General features: G+C 47.9%; 1 protein-coding gene across 2 annotated transcripts in view; it reads left to right on the forward strand.

Moving 5' to 3' along the window:
* ANKRD28 (ankyrin repeat domain 28) overlaps nucleotides 1-21,953 on the forward strand; it is a 1,823,421-nt gene that overhangs the window by 644,109 nt on the left and 1,157,359 nt on the right. For both annotated transcript variants that reach the window (XM_069648906.1, XM_069648905.1), the window contains exon 6: nucleotides 1,281-1,368. In XM_069648906.1, the coding sequence (XP_069505007.1) occupies nucleotides 1,281-1,368 (88 nt within the window). The remainder of the gene's footprint in view (nucleotides 1-1,280; nucleotides 1,369-21,953) is intronic.

The raw sequence follows: 21,953 nt of genomic DNA on the forward strand, positions 1-21,953 counted from the left end.
CAGTTTAATTCCCCAGTGGTAGATTTAATGAACTTCCTGAAAAAACAGTTTGTGTTCTGAAGATGGCCCAATATCTGATCAAGTGACAACCCAAGAGAGGGTTTGGTACACGTCTAAGGGCCGAAACACATGTGGACCTCAAAGGGAATTTAATGTGTTGTTCCCATTTCTCGTATGCATAATCCATCAATTGTTATGTTGGAAGAAAAGCAAATTCAATTTACCCCATTATTGTAGACGTATATGTCAGATGGAAGTTGTGAATGATGATCAAAGATCAATTGTTTAAATGGTTTTTTAAATGTTTTTATGAAAAATAAAGAATAGTTTTTTGTAATGAAAGCTGTATGTTAAATAGCAACATCTAAGTCTATTTAGGTGATCCATCTACCCAGCAACAAAGTAGACCCATATCATCTCACCCTGCTGTACAGAAGGGACTATTCAGAGAGGGGTAGTCAATCTGTTTTTCTTGATTATATTATATGTTCTCCCCCTTATACAGATTTGACCCCCCATTAACAAAAATAGGGGAGTACACAATTCTATATTCCTGACTGTGGACTTGGGGCTGATTTGCCAAGACTGCAGTCCATCGGCTCACTTCGTTTGTTAGACTGAAGGAGGTGGATTTGGGTATCTCGTGTTCTCCAAAAGGTGTCCAACGTGCATGGAATTAACATGATTTTTGAGTTAGTTTGTCTTCTGGCTCATTACCGTGGCATAGAGCACATACAATAACCTGTAAATGACACCAGGCCACCAGCTATGTTCTAGCTCAGGAAATGTGCTGGGGACATGACTGCTGCTAGTCTTCCTCAAGGAGCCATTCCTTTTTGATATGCCTTTGGTGTCCTTTTTAGAAATCACTATGGCTTACAATGTATGTCTCTATCTGTTATTTATATAGCGCCTCACTCACACCCAAAGATATCGGAGCGTGTAAGAGTAGTAGTCTGCATGATTTTGTTGAACATACTTTGGCCCTCCTGACGCTGGGAAAGAGATTATGTAGCACTGATTTCTGAACATAGTTTATTCATTTTCCAGCTTCCTTGATTGTGTGGCTTACTGTATTTGGCTGAGATATATTGCTGTCATTTATTTATATTTACTTTGAAAGATATTTTAATGTAAGTTTAGTGTGGGAGCATTTTTATGTTGCTCTGAAATGTGGATGACCCTCACAGATGCTTGTCATTTGTTGCCAAGTTGTCCATTTACTTAATGTTCAAATAAACCAGCAGTGGTAAAGAGATTTTTCTTTTTTCCCCACCTAGATGGTCAATTTGCTTTTGTCTCGGGGATCCAACATCAATGCATTTGACAAGAAAGACCGGCGAGCAATACACTGGGCAGCTTATATGGGTATGTTCCTTTCCAAAATCCTTAACACCTGAAACCTTTCTAGACACTGCACAGTATGTGTTCATGCTAAGATCTTCTGATAAGCCTCACCACCTTGTCTCAGTATAACTTCAGACTAGAATCCTTTCCAAAATGCAAAATGGTGGACTTTGCTGCCAGTCCTTGAGATTTCAGGCATTCTGCAGAAGATGAAACCTGTCAATGATGACCGCTTTGTTTGGACACTAGCTCATTCAAGGGCATGGTTTAAATGGAGTTGCTCATTGAACAGTGTAAAAAGAATGCTTCAGGAAACACTGATGGATGGGGTCTCTTTGGCTATGACACTTGTACGTTCTGGGCTAATTACAGCTGCTGCTCCTAGCTTTTTTTGCATCCCTAGCCATAGGGGATGTGCCGGTTCAATGGTAGCTCACTTCAGTTTTCTACCTGTTTTGTGTACCCTTCATGGCACATCTTTCTCCGTATCTTTGTGAAAGATGAGTGTCGGAGGCCACTGGAATTCATTTTGGAAAACGGTCAGTTGATGCACACTGCTATTCGTCTCTAGTTTTCTGTATGTGAACCCAGTCTCCACATCATTGAGCAACCAGTATACCTTGCCAGTACTTGGTGGGCTACAACATGTCTCTTGGGTTTCAGCCAAGTGTTCAGTTTCCATTTCAGATTTCATTATCACCATGCGCTCTCCATGAGCTGCACAGAGGGAATGTCCTGGAAAACGTCTGGCTTTGTAATTTTTTTTAAATCCGTGTCCTTCAGGTATCAGCAATTGCAGAGCTCCACAATGCATATTTTGTTGCCAATTTTCGTCAGGAAGTCCTTACTTTATAAACCATGTCCTTGAATCTGCCATAGTTACAAATTATACCTCACTCCTCCAAACATTTGGTGGCCACACAATCACCGGGATCTGCCACATTCAACAGTGGATTTTTGTATGAAATCTTCTTCCAGTTTTGTATTAAATCCTTTTGAGATCATTTTGCAGAAACCTCTTTCTAGGACAAAGGAAAGGCCTGTTAGCAGAATTGCATGCAGTACCCTCTGGAACAACCACATACAATTAGAACTACAGGTGTAAGCAAAACCAACCTTTTGGTATAAGTCTGTACTACACAGTTTTTGGTAGCGAGCTGAGCAGCCAGGCTTATCTCAAGAGGGAATGTGAGCAGTAACAGTATGTTACCAGAGGTCTTACAATCAGAGTGGTTCAAGTAGACATTTACACTCCAGGTTTCTTGGTAAAACAATTATTAATTTATTACACAGTCATTTAGAAAACATTCACTAGAATGAGGCAACTTAATATCGTACACAAATGCACTTCAATACCAAACCAATAAGTTTGTGAGTAAATTAGGCTCCCCTGAAATAGGAGTAAAATGGCATTTCCGTTACTTTCAATGGGAGCAAAAAGGCACAAGTTAATAAAATAGATCACAAATACTTTCTTAGGCAGTGCAAATAGTTTCAGTTCACTAGAAGACTCAATTCAGTTCAATAGGCCTAGGCCAAAGTCAACTGGATAGGAAAGAGCAGTTCTTTGCCAAAGTTCTCAGAAGTAGTGTGTACGAAAAAGAATCATATGTTGGGTCACCAACTGATTAGGTCTGCAAGTTGGAAAAGTTCCACGAACTTTCACAGCGAGAGGTAAGTTCTCTCAATCGGGTTGGCACAGTACCTTAATATGAAGAAAAGATGCAGCTGAAGACGTTGGTTCCAGGCAGTTCCTGCAGATCGCTCTGTTCCTGAGCCTCAGTCGTGGGGTAAAGAGGGCGGACGTCGGGGAGACTCCTGCACGGGGACTGGTCAAACAAGCTGGCAAAATGGAAGATCTTCGGTTCGAGTAGCTGTTGTCAAGCACACAAGCTGGTGTTCTTCCCCCTGGTTAATCCTAACCAGCGCCCAGAATGGTATCCGGGTGGCTTATGAGTTGATTGGTCCCACCAACTCAATGGAAGAAGTCGTCCTTGAAGGGGCTTCTCTGTCGAGATGAAATTGGCAATTAGGACCTGCAGCAGGGCTTCACTGGACAAACTAACGGTCCAGGAGTTGCAGCAGCCGTCCTCTTCCAGCTCGTCTTCGGTTCTTTCGGTCCAGTGGTCGACTCTGCCTTCCAAGCCAAGAGACTTGCCTTTCAAACAGTTTTCTCCCTTTCATTCCAGTTTAGCTGTCACTCACCTTGCAGGGTGGCTGTCCTTGCCATACAGTCATCCAGCCAATCACGCCAGAGTGCATTTGGGTCTCCTAGGAGACGAAGCACAGGGAGCTTCTGGCTCCTCCCTCCCTTCCAGCCCACCCCAGACACTCAGACGCTAGAACAAAGGGACCAAACCTGGTTTGGCGTGCAGAGACAAACACTAGAAGGACCTTTCCAAAAAGAAACAGCAAAAAAAGACCTTACATTTCTCTGGGAAACAGTAATTCATCCCAGAGAAGGTATTTAAACCTTATGGAAGTCCAAAATGACATCCCTGTGTCTCTGCACTGAGGGTGCTGTGTAACACACATGAAAAGATGATGCCTATGGAGTTATCTTAAAACACTATAATCAAAGAAAAGAAGAGTAAAACACTCATAATTAAAGTACAAAGTCCCAAAGGTCAGCAAAAGAGCTGGGGGTCTCTAAGGTAGAGAGGAATTAGCACATTTATGAGAATTCTTCCGAACAAGGCCTTCTTTCTGACTTTGTATCAGATTGGGGTTTTCTTGCTAGGCAACCAGCTTGCAAGTGATCGCTTCTAGTATTACACTTTAGGATTGTATGAGAAGCTCAGAAATGTGGATGGGAATGCAGAGTTGATTTAAGGCGATTAGTTATATGCAGTATTGCTTTGTCTGAGACTTCTTCCAATTCTACTTCTTCTATTAGAGGGTCTTGTGCGTCACGCTGCTCTAGATGTGATTGTTGGGTAAGATTTTCATAGGAATGGTAAATCTTCCTGACGTGTCTCTACCCCAGAACCTTTTTCTTTACTAGTGGGATATTTTTCAGTAATACTTCGGTGAGTTGGAACCTTTTTCCATACCCACAGTGCATTTTACTCTTTTTATGGGTGTCCTTTTTAGACACTCGATTGGTGTCTTGTTAAAGTTACCATATTTAACAACGTTTTGACAATAAGTGCCTGTTGTTGCTGGGTTGCCCTAGGGGCTCCCCGAACTACAGTTCCCAAGGGTTGAAAGGATCTTTGGATCCCTTTTACAATGTGTTAGGTGAAAGCAGCACACCCCACCTTATGTGGAGTGCTGGGGAGATGATGCAATATATCCCCTTTCACACTAAAAATGTAACAATTCTGTTCAGGGACAAGCTTACCTTCAATGGCTAGTGGCAGTGATACCTTGTATTAATTTAGTGCACCTTTACCGCAGGCTGGGTTCGCAGCTAAGGCTGCTCATTTTAGCAAAATGGCCCGTCTTTTTTTTTTTCCCCACCATTTTGGTGTTTCTTGTCCTTTATTATTCCTTTCCCTGACATCCAGGGTGGGAAATTCCTTTGTGTGATTTTTTTTTTTATCTTAGGTGGGAGACCCCTGGACTCCCTGCCCAGGCTCCAGTCTGTCTGTGAAGGCAGGAAGCGAGGGAGGAGTCCAAAACTCTGCAGCCCTTTGTCTTCCTTGCCTGAATGGGGACAAATCCCAGTGGGTTCGGGGGGTGGGGGGGTGTAGTGTTCTGGCTGCCCTGATTGGACAACCAGACCGTCCCTTGTTGTAAAATGCAGGGAGAGAATGCAGAAGTTGTGCTGTAGTTCATGTTAAATACTGCAAAGCTGAAGACCAGTCGACCACTTGAACCGGAACCGAAAAGGATGATTAAGGAAAAGCGGCTGAAACGATTTCCATTGACCGGAGAGCCCGCTGTGCTGTATCCCTTCCTTCCTTCCTATCGACCTGGGGACTCCCTGACTCAGAGCCTTAGTGAGACCCACTAAACTCAAGTCCTGCCTTTTGAGCCATCTCACACATTGCTGGGACCTTGCAGGGCTGTAATACCCCACTACCCTGTGACCTCGAGCCATTGTGCGGTGCACGGTCTTCAGAATTCCGAATCTCGCCGAAACTTCGTGGGCATCCTGCTGTAGCTCCAGAGACGAGAACCGAGTCCGAAAAGGCCCTTCAAAAGAGTACTGGATGTTTGTAACGACAAATTCATCCGCAATTTTCTGTCTTCTTCTGTGCTCCTTGAAAAGGTGCCAAATCCGCAGAACCACATTCTGCCATGAGGAAAACCTTGCCTAGAGCCTTCTCCGTTGATCTCTGCTGCAAAGTTCTTTCTGAGGTCTTGTTTTCAGTCACCAACAAGGAATCCACTGACCGAATATTTGGCTGTAGAACCTGAAGTCTTCCTGCTGCAAAATCTTCAATGCTGAGTACTGTGTTGACTTGGGTATGTACTTAGCTTAAGTCTGTTTGGATTTCTGTGTAGCTGTGGGGTGTTTTCTGTGATTGGGAGGCCTCTCGTTCAGTGCACCCAGTCCCACTGCTAGAATCCTGCTAAGGTGTCTTATGTGACTCTCTTCTAACTCTAGAAGTAAAGTACTCGCCTGTTTGCCCAGTCTTCCAAAGGAACTCTGACTTTTGCTACTTAGGAACCTATCCTGACACTGCCTTTTGGACACTAGATCCTAGTGACCCGCCTTCTGCCACTGAGAACACTCCTGCTCCAAGAATAAGGGAAATACTTTTAAGGGATTGGGCCTTTTGCCTAGAAAAGAAAAGTGTTTAAAAGTTACTTACTTGAAAATGAGTTGGTTGGTAATTGTAACTCTAAGAGTGAACAGTTAAAAAAGTTCATGCTTACGTTGGATGTGTGATGCACTATTCTCAAATGCATATTTAACATCTTTCTTTCCTTAGAAACCGTTTTGCCATTCTAAAAGAAAGTAGATGTGAAGGTATATTATTCACCTTTGATTAGGTTGTGCCTCTTCCCAAAAGTAATGTTGGTTTCACCAGATTATGCCTGTTAGGATAATTGTATGACTGTGCCCCAACTGGATTTTGCTTCCCCTGACTTGCTGCTAGTCTGTCCAGAATAAGTGTGCATTACGATTTACCTACCAAGAATAACTTTGTCATTCAATAAAGTGTAACATTGGGATTTGCTTTCTCAGTCCTGTGTAGACCGCCTCAGAGACTTTGGTTCTCACTGTCCCTCATAAGTCATACATAAGGTACTTGTATAGCTGGGAAAGATCTAACCTGTATTTCATCTTGAGTTTAAAGTAAATTGGTTTTACTTAGCTCGAGTTGGCGGTCTGCCATCCCTTAAATAAGTTACAAGAGTTACTGCTTATCTCAATCTGTGTTTCACTGATCTTAAAAGCACCTGTACTTTAATATTACATCCTTAGGTTTGACTTTCCTAGTATAACTGTGTGTTATCACAAAAGTAGTTATAGGTTTTTACTGTACCTGGAATAAGTGTTGCACTATTCACAAAACGTATACTGTCCAGTTGACTGATTATGCAATTTGCAACTGGTAGGGTCTACTGCCCTGGCATTACTGAATGTAATTGTGAAAGTATCCATTGATTTTTATTCCCCAAGAATAGGTGTGACCGCTACTGAATGTGTATGAAAAGGTTTGACTTCCCAGGGGACTGGTGATAGTGCGCGGTACAAATATCCTTTAACATTAACATGAACAGAACTACTGTTAGGTGTTACAAATAAGGTTTATGCTTTGGTCTGTGAACCTTCAAACAGTGTTTTGATAATTGGTTTTTTAAAAAAACTTTATTTTTGAATTTTGGATATATCCAGTATACATTGCACCAACTGGGTGCACATTTAACAATACTAACTACTAACCCCTCTACCCGGCCGCCCTCTACCCTTAATGTCCACACTGGCACTCTGGTTCATTTCCACATCTGGGTTCATATGTTTGACTCCGGTGTTATTGTCGCAGTTCGTAGTCTAGAGCCCTTTTTCTACCTCTTTATTTTCAAGATCCAGGGGCTTTGGAGTCTGAGGACTCGGCCCTATTTAGTAGATACGCTATGTCGAGTGGGCGTGCATGTAATGGCAATGTTCTTATGAATTCACTGTCCATGTCTTGGCAATATGTAATGTTTCTTTTCCAGTCTTCGATCTTTGGTAGTGGGCCACGGCCCCATGCCATGGCGATTCTCCTCCGTGCCAGCACCATGAGAAGAGCTGCCAGTTTACGTGATGCGGGTTGTAAGTATTTAGTGAGACCGAGGAGGGCCCCTAGTGGAGTGGGGTTACTTGCTCACCTATGATGTCGGCTGTTTTTTGTATGACGGAGGTCCAGAATCGGTGTATTGGGCAGCTCCAGGCTAGATGGAGAAAATCTCTGTTAGCCGATGCACATCTTTCGCATTGGTCTGATACTTCTGGGTGGTGTTTGTTTTTCTTGACTCGGGTATAGTAGGTTTGGTGTACAAAGTTAAAGTGAATTAGTTTATACTGGGTGTTTAATGCGACCTTTTGAGTTTGCCGGAGCATATAGGACCAGTCCTCTTCGGGTATTGTTTCGTTGATGGCCGTTTCCCATTTTTGCTGTACTTTGGGGGCGAGTTTCACGGTGTCGCTTAAAAGGGATTTGTACAACAGTGACACCAGTCTGCCCTCCCCTTGTGGGAGGCTAGGGCTCGCTCCACTGGTACATGTGGGCGAATTAGTGGAGTAGAGTACCAGTGGCTCAGGAATTGTGCCTGGGTCGCCCAATAGTATTTTTCAATGTCAGGAAGTGCCAGGCCACCATTTGACGTTGGTAGTGTTAGTGTGCTATAAGCTACACATGCCGGTTTCCCTGCCCATAATAGCTCCAGGATCAAGCTCTTGATTTTTGGGAGAAAGGATTTGGGGATGAGTAGTGGAATGTTCGTGAAGAGGTAAAGAAGTTTGGGAAGGATAACCATCTCCGTCAGAGAGGTTCTGCCCCAAAGTGTTAGTGGCAGACTTCATCTATTGACCCTTTCCTGTAGGGATTGCAGTGTGGTTATATAGTTATCTCTATATACCTCGTGATGACTACGGGAAATGTAGATGCCTAAGTAGCGAACTTTTGAGTTTTCCCGTTTAAGCCCATGATCGTCTTTAAACTCTGTTGTGTTGGGGGTCAAGGGAAATGCTATTGATTTTGAGTTGTTGGTTTTAAGGCCTGATATTTGTCCAAATTGTATTACTTCCCGCATTGCAGGGTTAAGATTGTCTTGGGGATCGCTGACAAACAGCATGACGTCGTCTGCGTAAAGGGAGGCAATTAGTCTATGGGGACCTAACTTTACACCACGGTGTCGTTGGTTGGCAGGTAGACTCGAGGTCAGGGGTTCCATCACTAGGGCGAGAAGGGCTGAGTGGACAGCCTTGCCGTGTTCCTTGCTCCAGTGCGATGCTTGAGGATCTGGTGTTTCCCAGTGTGATGTATGAGCGTGGGTCATTATACAGCAAGGGTTCTAACTTAATAAATAAATTGCCCAGACCCATTTGCCTGAGTGTTGCGAACATGAAAGGCCATTCTACTGAATCGAATGCTTTCTCAGCGTCAAGTTGTACTGCAATTGCCTGTTGTGTTTGGTCTATGGCCTCAATGACGCCGAACAGCCTTCTGATGCCGTAGGTTGCACTGCGCCCTGGGATGAAACCGGCTTGATCGCCGAGTACCAGGGCTGGCATTAGAGGAAGCAGCCGTGTTGCCAGGATTTTGGCCAAGAGCTTGTTGTCCAGGTTTTGATCAAGGAGATTGGCCTGTATGATGCACAGTCTTCTGTGGGTTTGCCGGCTTTGTGTAGCACTATTACATTAGCTTTGTGTAGGGGGGAGGTTTCCACGTTCCACTGATTCTTCGTAGACCCGGAGCAGGAGAGGGGCCACAATGGTAGCGTAAGCCTTGCAGAATTCCCCGGTGAGCCCATCCGGCCCAGGTGCTTTGATGTTTGGTAGGGTTTATATAGCTTCTTGGATTTCATCCAGAGTTATGGGAGCGTTCAGGGGTTCACGCAGATCTGAGTTCACCCAGTATAGTTCTGTGTCGTTGAGGAACTCTTGTATTGATTCAGACTCTGAGGTGCCTTTGGAGCTGTACAGGTTTTGGTAGAAATCTCGAAATGCGTTGGCGATTTTTTTTTTTTTCTTCTGTGTATACCAGTTAGCCTTGTGCGTCTTGGATGTGTTCGACGCGGGATGGTATTTTGTCTATTGTAAGTAGACAGGCTAATAATGCCCCTGGTTTTTGCCCCTCTCCATGTTGCCAGATCTGGTGTTTGCGGCCTAGAAATTTTCAAGTTCAAGCGTTCTTCCTTTAATTCAGCCTGGATGCCTGGGTCTGGGTTTGTGGAGGATTTAAGCTCTAGTTCCTTCAGGCGTAGTTCGCTGCTGGACAGTTCTCTTCGGATCAGTTTTAGTATGCTGTATTCTTTTGCCAGGCATATTCCCCGCACGTAGCATTTTAGTGTTTCCCAGGTGGTGCTGGCTGAGTCAACAGAATCCTGGTTTCTTTCCATGAAGGAAGTTATTTCTTGGCAGAGTTCTGCTTCGAATATGGCGTCTGTGAGTGACCCGGGTTTAAATCTCCAGTTGAGTCCGAGTATTGTGGAGCCGGCTAGGGTGACGTCTAGTGTGACCATTGAGTGGTCCGAAAAGGATTGTGGCAGAATTTGACACTCTCCCCAGTCGAACAGGCTGTGGGTTGATGCCAGAATGTAATCAATCCGGGAACTGGTGTTGTGAACGGCTGAGTAGAAGGTGTAGTCTCTGGTGTCTTGGTTGTGTTGTCTCCACCTGTCGGATGGATCTGGTGTCTTGGTTGTGTTGTCTCCACCTGTCGGATTGATCAAAGGTTTCACAGATCTCTCTAACTTGGGCGCTAGCTTTGGATGGGATTTCCTGTTGTATTGTGGGATTTGTCGAGTCTGGGATCAATTGGGGTATTGAGGTCTGCTCCCCATATGATGGTTGTTGCATTGGTCATTCCTAATTGGGTCATCACCCAGTTGAAGTTATTTGGGCCATCGGTGTTCGGAGCATATGAATTTACTATCACTACCTCTTTTCCTGCGATTATCCCTCTCACTAGTAGGGTTCTCCCTTCAGAGTCCTTCCTTGAGTCAAAAAGGCTGAAATGAGTTCTCCTATTCATTAGGATCGCTACACCTCTGGCGTAAGATGAATAGGATGAGAAATACTGATGACAGCCCCAGGACTTGGCCCAAAGATGTTCTGATGAAGGCAGGAGATGAGTTTCCTGTAATATGCCAATGTTAATTTGATGTCTTCGGAGGTATTGGAGGATTCTCCTTGTTTTCGCTGGTTGGTTACTGCCACGGATGTTCCAGGTGGCAATCTTGAACATTGTCACTGCCAATTAAGAAGATTGTTATGGTCGGGTCGGGCTGGGATTCGAGGATATGGCTGGAGTCTTAATCCATATGGGCGGTCGGAATGCTTGGTTATCGCCCGATTGGCGATTTGCTGCATGAATGTTGTGGAACGAGGGTGAGAGGTTATCGGCAGTACTGTAGAACTAGCTTCCCTCCCTTGAGTGGGCAACCCCCAACTGGCCCACAATGAACAGTCCCTTGTCAACCGTACAGCCAACATTGCTGTGCTTGGGGCACTGGTGTCCCTCCAAGAGGGGGCTGGCTCCTAACTGCTGTTGCGATTTATTTTTGTGGTGGTGTTCTGAAAAAATCGGTGTTGACTTTATGCCTCTGTTTTGTTGCTCGTGGAGTGAGTTTTATGGCGGATCTCTTCTTGGTCGGTCGCCCCTTTGTGGTCTTTCGTTGTGTGCAGCAGGCCTACAGCTGGAGCGGTCCAGGTAGTCACTGGTTTCTTCTGGTGTATTAAAGAACTGGGTTTTACCTTCGTATTGGATGCAGAGTTTCGCCGGGAAGAGCATTGAGTATTGGGTTTGGTTTTCTTGCAATCTGCGTTTCACGGCTGTGAACGATCTTCTTTGCGCTTGGACTGTTTGGGAGAAGTGTCAAAGGTCAGATACTCTTTGCTCAACTGTATCCAGCCTATCTGCTTGTTTGTCAAGCCGGTGTTGAAGCTGGTCAACTTTGGAGGAGAGTGTGTCGAGTTTGCTCCCTAGGCCTCCTATGCCTGCTTTAAGTTCAAGGAGAATTTCTCTGTCGAAATCGTGTTCCTTCTTCATCTTGGGTTGGTGCTTGATTGGGTGATTGTGGTCTGCTGTTAGAGGAGGTCGTTTTGGTCGAGGCACTGCTTTCAAAGTTCAGCTTTCTTTGTGACCTGTCGGTTTTCCCCATGATCGGTGTAGGTACAGATGCTAATGCGCCTAGGAGGCGACACGGGACAAGCCGGAGAATTCTGGCTGGGTGATCGTGATAACCTTGCACTGGGCACCGCGTTGTTAGGCGGGATAGAGACCTCTGTTGGAGGTATTGGCGTGTTGCTCCCGTGTCTTTACAGCCTTGGGGAGTTGTTGGGACCGAGCCTCAGATTGCGTCTGGCGAAGCGATGTCATCAACCTCAGGGGGCACGCGCCTGTTTGTCTCTTGGGCAAGGTATTGGTGTCTCCGGCAGTATGTGGCCCTTCTTAGGTATTATGCTGGTGACAGGGCTTTGTGGGGGGCTCGGAGGTGATACCTTTGGATCAGGGCGGAATGGTGTGGTTCTGCTGGGGCCAGGTGCGTCTAGGTCGCTGGGTTTCACTGCCGACGTTCCGTGATCCTATATTACTGCGCAGTTCAATTTTGCCTGTTTCCACGCGGGTCCACCGATAGGCATGCTTGTGATGGGCTTTGGGTGCACTGCCTGTTTTTGGGCCCTCGCGGTGGTCTATGGTTGGGCCCACTCACGTCCCACAGGGCTACGGAGCAGCCGTAGCGCTGTGGGACGTGTTTTTGGGGTGGTTTGGGGCCGAGCGGCCTTGGTCTCTGTTCCCTCCGCGCGTGTGATCTTGGGCGCGGGGTTTCGCAGAGCTCCAGCGACCGCTGAAGAGCTTTCTCACTCCGGAGGACCGGGGTTCAGGCGGGCCACCCGCGCGGGTAAGTGTCTATAGGGGCGTGCAGGGCTCTCATGCCTGGTCCGCAGCCGGTTTCGGCTCGGGCCTCTGGCGCTGCCTTGCTCGTCCGTGCTGGTCTCCGGAGGCCCTGCAAGTCTCTCCCTGGCACCTCAGCGGCCGCTAAAGATCTTTGTCACACGGGAGGACCAGGGTTTCAGGTGGGCCTGCCGCGCAGGCAAGTGTCTGAGGGCGTGCAGGGTGCTCGTACCTGGTCTGCAGCTGGCGTAGGCACGGGCGTCTGGCGCTGTCCTGCTCGCCCGGGCTGGTCTCCAGAGGCCCCACGGGTCTCTCCCCGGCGCCGCGGCCTCGTGCCCCCTGGCTCATCTCGGCGGTCTGGGGCTCCGGCGTGGCACGGCTGGAACCTCTTGAATGTTCTTTTCGGGCGCCGCCCTCCACACACAGATCTCTCCGCGTCTCTGCCGGAGGCTGCTGTTCACGCCGCCAGAAAAACGGACCTAACACTGATACTCTTAGGTCCAGTCCCCTTTCCTCCAGACTGGACGGGAGACAGAACCTTTTTCACCAGAATAAATCTTTATCTTTAAATTTAAAGCGTGCAGGGCGCGGCCCTGGGAGCATGCTCTCCCCTCATTCCCCCCACCGGCACCACTCCTCAGTCCTCTTTTCAGCGTTCACTGGAACAGACCGCTTTCACCAGCGCTCTTTGGTTAGGCCTCCGGCTTAGTAATTCCACACGCTCTTCCCCATAGAAGTGTTCTTTTTGTTTTCTTCTTTCTTGTCTTTATTCTGATATCTCTGTCCTCCGGCGCCATGCTCTTCCCTGGCACATGTCGACGTCAGCGGAATTCAGCAGGTGTCCAGCTTGCAAGGGGCTCTTCCCTACATCTGACCCCCATGCTCGGGTTCTTCCCTATGTCCGACCCCCCACACTCGCTGCCTTGGCCCCAACCATGGCTGGGAAGGCTGCACCTCGTGCAACACGCTGTTACTGCATACTCTGAAGAACAGTCCAGTTTGGTGGAGGGAGCTCTTTGGAAGGTCGCCTCCGGAGGACTTAAATGAATTCGTCAAGCACAAGTCCAGGCCCAAGGTAGGTGCACTTTCTATCATCCGCACCACACAAAGGCGACTTCTTTCCAAGGAAGCGCACCAGTGGGAGGACCCTTTCAGGTTCTTGCACCAAGGCAAGTACGGAGGCATCTACAGCTACCGGCAACCAGGCCCGAGGGGGTCCCTAGATCCTACCGGTGATGTCACTGAGGGACCGCAAGGTTCGATTACCGGGTCTACACCCGAGGGGCTAAGCCCTAGTACCGGATAGATGTCCGAGTGGGCGCCTGTATGCAGCACTACCGGCAACACTTCCAAGGGCAATCTGCCTACCAGGTCTCGTCCTGAGATGCAGGGTAGGCCTCAACCTCCATCGCCCAGAGTCTTGGAAGAGGCTCGGCCCAGTACGGCAAGCACCATGACACAAGCATGTGGTGTGCAGCCTGACAAAATGTCCGCTGGCCCAGAGAAAATGGCGGCTCGCCCGCCACCATCTTCCTTTGGGGAACAGGTAGGGGACATAGTTGCCAGATGGAACTGGTCTTCACGGGTACGTGGACTACGGCATACCCTTCATCTCGGGGCAGATGCATCCCGCAGACATTAAGGAAGTGTGTCCAGGTCTCAGCCCACGTGCGCGCCACCAAGCGCTCCACCGGCCTGTGAAGACAGGTTTTTTGAAAAGTTTCTGACCTTCATGAGTTCTCTGCAGATGGGCATCATCCTCAAAGATGTGATCAAGGACATGATCCCTCAACTTCGGCCCCTACGCCTGTGGTCCCAGGAACTCCGCCCATGGTGCTGCCCTCAACAGATCCCACCACACCGGCTCCCACGCCTCCAACGGTCTTGGCTGCACCGCAGTAGCCACTGCCCCTGTCAGTACGCCACAGCCACCGGCGCCCAGCACTCCTCCAGACGCTCCAGACCAGCAGGACACCTTGGTGGGCACGGATGAGGAGGAGGACCCGGACACAACATAGTCAGATAAGGCCTTCCATGAGCGGCTCGTTGGCTTGGCCGAATACTTTGGGCTGCCTCAGCCTGAGGTCGAACAACCAGAGGTGGGGGTCCGAGCAGTGGTCCTCACTCTATGCCCCATGGCTAGAACGGGGATCCTGATGCAAAAAGACATGGTGGCACTAGCCAAAAAGGGATGGCTTAAACCCCATTCAGCCTAGCCTAGCAACAGGCGCCTCAACGCCAAGTTTAGGCAGATGGAGGGGGATCCATTCTTGCTGTTGGCACACTCCACTGTTATCGCTGCAGCTTTGCTCTACCTACAATTGTCTTCTGCTACATCAGCCTCTGCACTGCTGGGTAAGGAGGAGATGATCCTGGAAGCATACAGGAAAAAGATTTACTCCAGTGCTTCCCTTAATCATTGTCCATCTAATGCGGACGCTATGCTCGCCGCTGTCAACTAGAGGCTTTGGCAGGAAATCGCCAACTTCCTTCCAGAACTTCTGGTACAGAGCCAGGTGCGATTCAAGGCTGGGCTGGCGGAGGCCAAAATTGTAGTGCAAGACATGGAGTCCACGGTGGCGCACATTGACACCTCAGGCTGTGCTATTTGCATCAATGCGGACATCAGAAGGACTGCCTGGCTACGGGAGACCAAGTTCAACCCGGACATCCAGGAGCACATACTGGACCTTACTTTTTGGGGGTGGTGTCCTGTTCCATTCCACTACGGACGAGGAACTGGATAAGAACAGCAGCTCAAAGACTGCTTAATCCTTCTCCATCCTCACCACGGCCACTCCTAAAGCTAACAGCCAGTCGCACCAGTGGTCAGACAAGGGTCGGTCCTTCGGCGGTTTCCGGGGCTTCCTGAAACCTTTGTCTAGGCAACCAAACAAGTCTCTGAGCCAGCACCGGCGCAAACACAAGGCTGCGCACAAGGACTTTTTTCAGTCCCCGCTCCACAGCCGGAAAAAAGGCATGACATGTGCCCATTCGGGTCCACATGTTTCTGGTGGGGGGGGGGGGCAGGCTTGTCCTTCACTTCCAAAGCTGGTGCACGAGGTTTGCAGACTCATGGATCCTCTGTTGTGTCCACGGGCTACCGCCTACCTATCCCTCCTTCCCCTCCCTCTTCTCCTCTGTTCCCACAGATTGGGATAGCAACTCTGTTGGCGGAAATTCGATCGCTCGTAGAGAGTCAGGCAGTGGAAGAAGTCCCAACCTCCTAGTGGGGTCTGGGCATCTATTCATGGATTTTCGCCATACTCAAGAAGAACCAGGCATGTCTGAGAGTTGTGTTGGACCTTTCCACCTTGAAACTTTCCCTTCCGCCTCAAAGGTTCAAGATGGGTACCCCAGCGCTTATAGGAGAGACGCTGTGAATGGGAGATTGGATGTGCTCTCTGGATCTGAAGGATCCGTACCTACACGTCCCGATCTGGCAGCCCCATCGGTCCTTTCTGAGGTTTAGGATCATGGGCTTTCATTTCCAATACATGTTTTTACTCTTTGGCCTCAATTCAGCCCCACCCCACCCCCGAGCCGCCCCCTAAGCCCCCGCCCTCCCTCATAGTATTTACAAGGCTGATGAACAGTGATAGCCCTGCTCAGGGCACAAGGTCACCACGTCTATCCCTAACTAGACGACTGGCTCGTCAGGGCATGATATCCGGAGGCAGTCCAGCACACCACCGCCACGCTCATAAATACCCTACATGAGTTGGGATTTTCTATCAATCTAAAGTCACAGCTGGTGCCCACGCAGAATCTAAAGTTCCTGGGCCCATCTGGGATGCGATCTCCGAGAGTTTTTCCTTCGGAGGACAAGATCGTAGCCATCAAAAGGTCCACGGGGCATTTTCTCAGCAGAGCAGTGACCTCAGCATGTTGGTACCAACACCACCTGGGCATCATGGCAGCATTTCTCCTGGCACTGCCATACACAAGGCTCAAAATGAGGCGCTTGTGGCTACTTGAGCTTCCCCATCTGCCTTTTGCAAAAACTACTGCTTGGATGCCAGCACCAGGTCGGACGCAGCATTTGGCTAGGCAGTTTTGAAGAACTTGTTTTCTTCGAGGGGCAACTCTTCTCCCAAGGCCTGCATTCTGTTGTAATTACCTATACGGTATGGAGGAAAGTGGATGAGATGGAGTAATTTTAAGTTACTCACCGTAGTAACTAGCGTACTCCTAGTGCCACCATCCTCCCCCTTAGCATCTGTGTCATAAGGCAATCATAATATTGTCGACGTGCCAAAGGGGTCTGAACCACACATGTATGTTGGTAGCAATGGATGAGCAGCCAGGCTTATCTTGGGATGGAGGGAGGAAGGGATTTAAGAAGGTACAAAGAACTTGAGTACACACATAAGCCAAAGAAGCACTGACGCTAACAGTTTTATAAAACTAATGGTTTATTCTATATACACACTTAGGTAAAGGCGATTCTTTAGAAAGACTAAGCACTAGAACACACAATGAGTAGCTTAGAAATACCAATGCAATATTCACAGTAAGTAAAACAGTTTTGTACTTTGAGAATGGCAGTATGCAATTCAAAAGGTAAGTTAAGTCCTTTTGTAATAACTGTTCCAGGTAGGAATGAATGGAACACAATCAACAAAAAGCAGGTAAATACTAATTCAACACTTGTAATGCTTTTCTCAGTGGCCGAACGCTTTAGATGTCCATCCCTATCTAGTTATGAGTGTCTCGGAGTCGGATTGGAGGGGCAAACCGGCAAGGCACAAGCTACAGAAAGTCATTAGTTCCAGAGGAATGTGATGCTGGACATGATTTGGAGGGACAGGGCCTCCATATCCTTGTCCTTTATTGCTTTATCATGTATGTTCTGTCTCGTTTTCCGCGCAGGATTTCATGTGGGACTCCTGGCGGTGTGGCTCTTCCTCTTTTTGTTTGTGGTGAACAGACCCTTGGGATACCCTTCTGGCACCCATGGGTGAGAGTACGACCCTGTACTCCTAATGTATGTTTTTGGGCAACTTTGTGTGGCCCACAGAGCAGGGTGGCAGCTCCATGCTGAATTTGACAGGCGCTTGGAGTATCCTCCATTTTGGGATACCCAGGCCCTACCATTGGAATCCGTTGATTCCTGATAGGAAGCAAGATGGCCACAGTGGCCTCTTGCTTATATTGCCTGACACCCTGTATTCCTGAAGTCCCGGGAAGCCCTGACTCTCTCCCTTCCCCCTGACTGGCTGTTGGGTGGAAGGTCCATATATGATGTTGTGGGGAAGTCCAGGCCAGACCGGCTGGAGCCTTCCCAACGACTACGTTGTGGGTACGCCCGTGGTGTGGGACCTGGGTGAATGGAATCTGTGACGAATACGCATTCTGTGTTATGGGTGTTTAGTATCTGGTGGTCGACACAATGACTGGGACAGCCCTGCCTGAAACTGGTACGAATGCAGTGTGGAGTGCTGAATGGAAGAGTGCTTGCCCGAACCCGTGCTGTGAGCCTGGTTGGCTGCCTGACTGCCCTTCTGAGTGAGTGGTTGCCTGAGTGTGACCCTGCAGAATGAATAAGAGTCCAAACAGTATATCTGGGGACTTCTCACTTGAAGAAATCGTGCAGAAGTCGAAACTGATGCTTAACTTTGAAGCCCATTGGAAGAAGAACTGCTGCTGCTTTCCTTCGCTAATCTGAAAGCTGCTGTGCCTTCAAGGAACTGATCCAAGAGAGGACTTGGTTAGGAGACCTCTTCCCGAGCTACGAGGGACCATTGTGCACCAGCTGATCTTTGCCAAAGCTCCCTGGACATCAGACCCTCGAAAGCCTGCCGACAGGAGACTGGGACCACCGCGGAATCACGAAGCGTTGCGCACGGACATTGATGTCCATCACAGTCGACGGCTGCTGTCGCCGACCGGAGCCACTGTGCTCCCTTGCCTTAGAACATTGAAACAAGGATTCCCCTGCTCACCCTCGTCGACCGCTTTTGTCCTGCCGGAGAAAGTCAAGGCCACCGACGACCGAGGAGAATCCGCCGGTGGGTTTCCCACCACCGAAGACTGCAGAGATACCGACGACTTTACGCCCTTGCTGGGCCAAAGTTCTTCATTGACTCCTTGCGGCAACGAACACTCGTTGAGGTGCATTGCACTCCTCAGCCTGCAGGATGTTTTCGACTGATCGTCAATGAACACCGCAAGAACCAAAGCTGCTGCCGCAACAAGAGTGTTCACCCTTTTTCCTCGTGGGATCGCAACGATCCATGGCTCCTGCCTTTAAAGGGATCTGCTCAAGAAGGACCCGTCGACGACCTGGCGTCAAATGCTGCTGGACCAGGTACATTGGGGTTGTGGAACTATTTAGAAGGAAATGACTCATGCGAACAGCTTGTATGATATCTTTATTTGCAAGTCGCCCATGTGGGGGGGGATCCTTGTACAGAACTGTGCCTGGTGGTAGGGGCTCAGTATTCTGCCAATTGTTCTAACCAACGGCTTTCCTTTTATCTCTATTGTGGGTTCCCTTTATTAATTGATTTGTGACATTTGACCAAGGTACCGCACTTTAATGAAATCTAATGGTAATTGTGGTACCACGTAGAACTGTGAATATATTTGCCATTGTAGATTAACTGAGCACAAAGTGAGTTATTGTGATTGTGTATATAACCTAGAAACTTAATTATATAAAGACTGTGTTTTCATTAATACAGTGTGTGGACATTCCTTTGTGGGGGTTTGGGGACTACACTGTGCTTAAGAACCAGCCTGCATCAGCTCTTGACAGCTAGGCCTTGATTGCTCGCCCACGTTTACCAAAAAGAGAATCTTGGCTGGGGTCCTCTGTACCTCTCCTCTGCCATATAGAGAGCAGGAGTACAGACACCCCCCTCCAGTCTTTACACTGGTGGCAGCGGTGGGATTCTTATGGTTTTAAGAATCAGTGTGTAACCTTGCCACTTACAAAATATCTACACTTTGTTACATTGAGATTTAGTTGTGTACAAGATAACTACATTACACGCAATGGAGTCTATTGCAAATGGTAAATTTACTAGGATGAGCTTAGAGGCTCTCCAGAGTGCTTGTAAAGCCAGGAAGTTAGACTTTGAGGATAAGTCTAGGGCTAAGCTGAAAGCTGCCCTTGTGGACTACCAGACTGATTGTGAAGCTCCTGAAGGGGGGGATGTAACCAAAGAGGGCCCTACCCCTGGATGTGTTGTTGAATCTGATTCTGGGAATGCCACCCTTCCTGCTGCCTCTGTTCCAAACCCCAGCACGGTTTTTAAATTTGGAGCTACAATGGGAACAGTTAGCTTTTCAATATAAAAAGTTGGAAACAGATGCTGAATTATAGAAAGATGAGTTGGCACAACAAGTGATACTCGAAGATAGGGACACTGAGCACCTGAAAGTTAAGCTGGAGAGACCTAGAGTGGAGACTTCAGCAAAACCAGTTGCGTTTCAGGCCCCCAGCCATCAAGTTTTGTGAAAGATTTGGTTTGTGTGTATGCAGAGGGTTCTGCTGTCCTCCAATGGATTGAAGCGTTTACGATGGCTTGTAGAATCCATGATGTTGACAAGAGAGATTGGGCTGAGTGTTTGCTAAGCAGAATGCCTCAGACGGGATATGACTGTATTCTGAAGCTGAGTGTGGAGGAAAGGGGTCAGTATGAGTGCATAAAGGCTGTAAAGCTGGTCTGTTGTAAAATGGGTTTGGGGACTTCAGAGAAGGTTCCCTGAAGGCACACAGTGTTAGGCATGGTCGAATGTGAATGGGTGAAGTTCCAAACAAACAAATCTGTACTCAAGCAACACAGGAGCAGCAAAGCAACTGTAGGTAAGTTCTCCCAAGAGTCTCACAGTACCTTAGACGTGAAAAGGAAGATGCAGCACGATTCCCCCGCGATGCAGCAGACCCAATCATCGGATTCTTGGTCCGGCAGACTAAAGAAGGGAGTGTATCACACGAGGGTTGGTAGCCGCCGATATACATTAGAGCATACTATTGATTCTGTATGTTTGTGTTTGAAACAGGGTTATGTTTGTGTTATCTAATTCCCCTAGGGCCCATACTTTTAGTTAGGTATTGAAATACAATGACCATAAAGTCTATTTGTAGACCAATTTATGCACTTATTCATAGCCTTCCTTGTAAGGATTATATGTGAGTTGAATTTCATGGTGCTCAGTAAACTGGTTATGGAACAGTCAAGGTAGTTCATACCAGTATATCTGAGATGGACACAGAATTTAGAGCATGAGTCTCAAATGTATGCTAAGCCAAACCTTTTCAAAACAAAAATAGTGGCATTGCTTCCAATTTGACTGACAATACAGTGTGGATTAAAAAACAAACTGCAATGCATTTTTGGCGATACAAACAAGTGCAGGCAATTAAACAACATGGTGGTGCAGATATATACAGATTGCACAAATTAATGGTGCTATAAGATAGACGTGGGGAATAAAGAAAAGATTGTCTTTCTTATGTAAATGCAACCCTGTTTGCTGTGGGTTTTACTGTAATACGTTGGTGACCAATCCTCTGTCTACTTTGGGGAAGGAATTCCCCATGATTGATAATTGGAAGGGCTGGTGGAAAGCCTGGTCCTAGGACGTTTTGGCTGCCAGATGCAGTGCCTTTTTCTGGGCCCCAGGATTGTGTCTCCCTGAAAGTTGTGAACACAAAAAGAAAAGGGAAAAAAAGAAGAAAAAAAAGACTAAAGAAGGGACACTGGAATGGATCTCGCAGCAGCAGTCGAGTGAAGAGGCTCCAGGCAAAGGATTCTTTGGGGTTCTGTGACTTTGGCCCCCTTTTCGGAGCACAACTGAAGAACGGTTACCTCCTGATCGATTTGTCTCGCTGTCTTGGTCCAGCACTCTGGTGAGGGGACTTCAAGGAGTGGAATCTTGCCTCTGGGGGTCCAGAAGGAGTCCACCAAAAATGTTTTGAGCGGATTCAATCTTCGGAATACGATGCACTGCACAATGACCTTAGCTCCCATGGTATTGGCGGTTTGCAGCCGGTGAATGTCGCAGCTCATCGTGGGATGGCTCGAAAAGCAGATTGTCGCGAGACTGGTTGGATCCACCAGTCTAAGACAGAGAGTCCTTTCTCGGGCTCTCATGCTTGGAAGAAGGGGTCGGACAGCAGAGATTGCTCAGAAGGCATCTCCGGTCATCTGGAAGTGGCTGTGGGTGTCTCTCCTATTCCTCCTCGTCGATTCTTCAGTTCCAGTGGTCAGCTTGTCTTCAACCTAAGGATGCATGCCTCTCATGCAGGAACCAGGCCAATCGGCACCCGTGCACCAGGACAGCCAGCCTCCCAGATGGAACTTGTTCCAGGGAGGCACAGGAGGTGGCAAGAACAGTAGAGTTTGAGTCCTCCCCTGTCCTCGGACAGTCACTGGGGCGGGCTTTACGATAGAAACCCTCTGAAGACAAAAGTAAATCACAGGCCTCACCCATCCTGTATGGCAGAAGAACCAAGAAAGGACAAGTCATCTTGAATTGGCGAACATTTGTGGGTCAATGGTGACCCTTCTGTGCCCTACTGCATCTGTAGGTAACGCTTGGGAGTAAAAATTGCACAAAGGGTGGTAGGATAAAACCACTGCCACCAGCATTCTG

Source organism: Ambystoma mexicanum, chromosome 2q, assembly GCF_040938575.1.
Source record: "Ambystoma mexicanum isolate Mex_15411 chromosome 2q, UKY_AmexF1_1, whole genome shotgun sequence".
Classification (NCBI taxonomy): Eukaryota; Metazoa; Chordata; class Amphibia; order Caudata; family Ambystomatidae; genus Ambystoma; species Ambystoma mexicanum.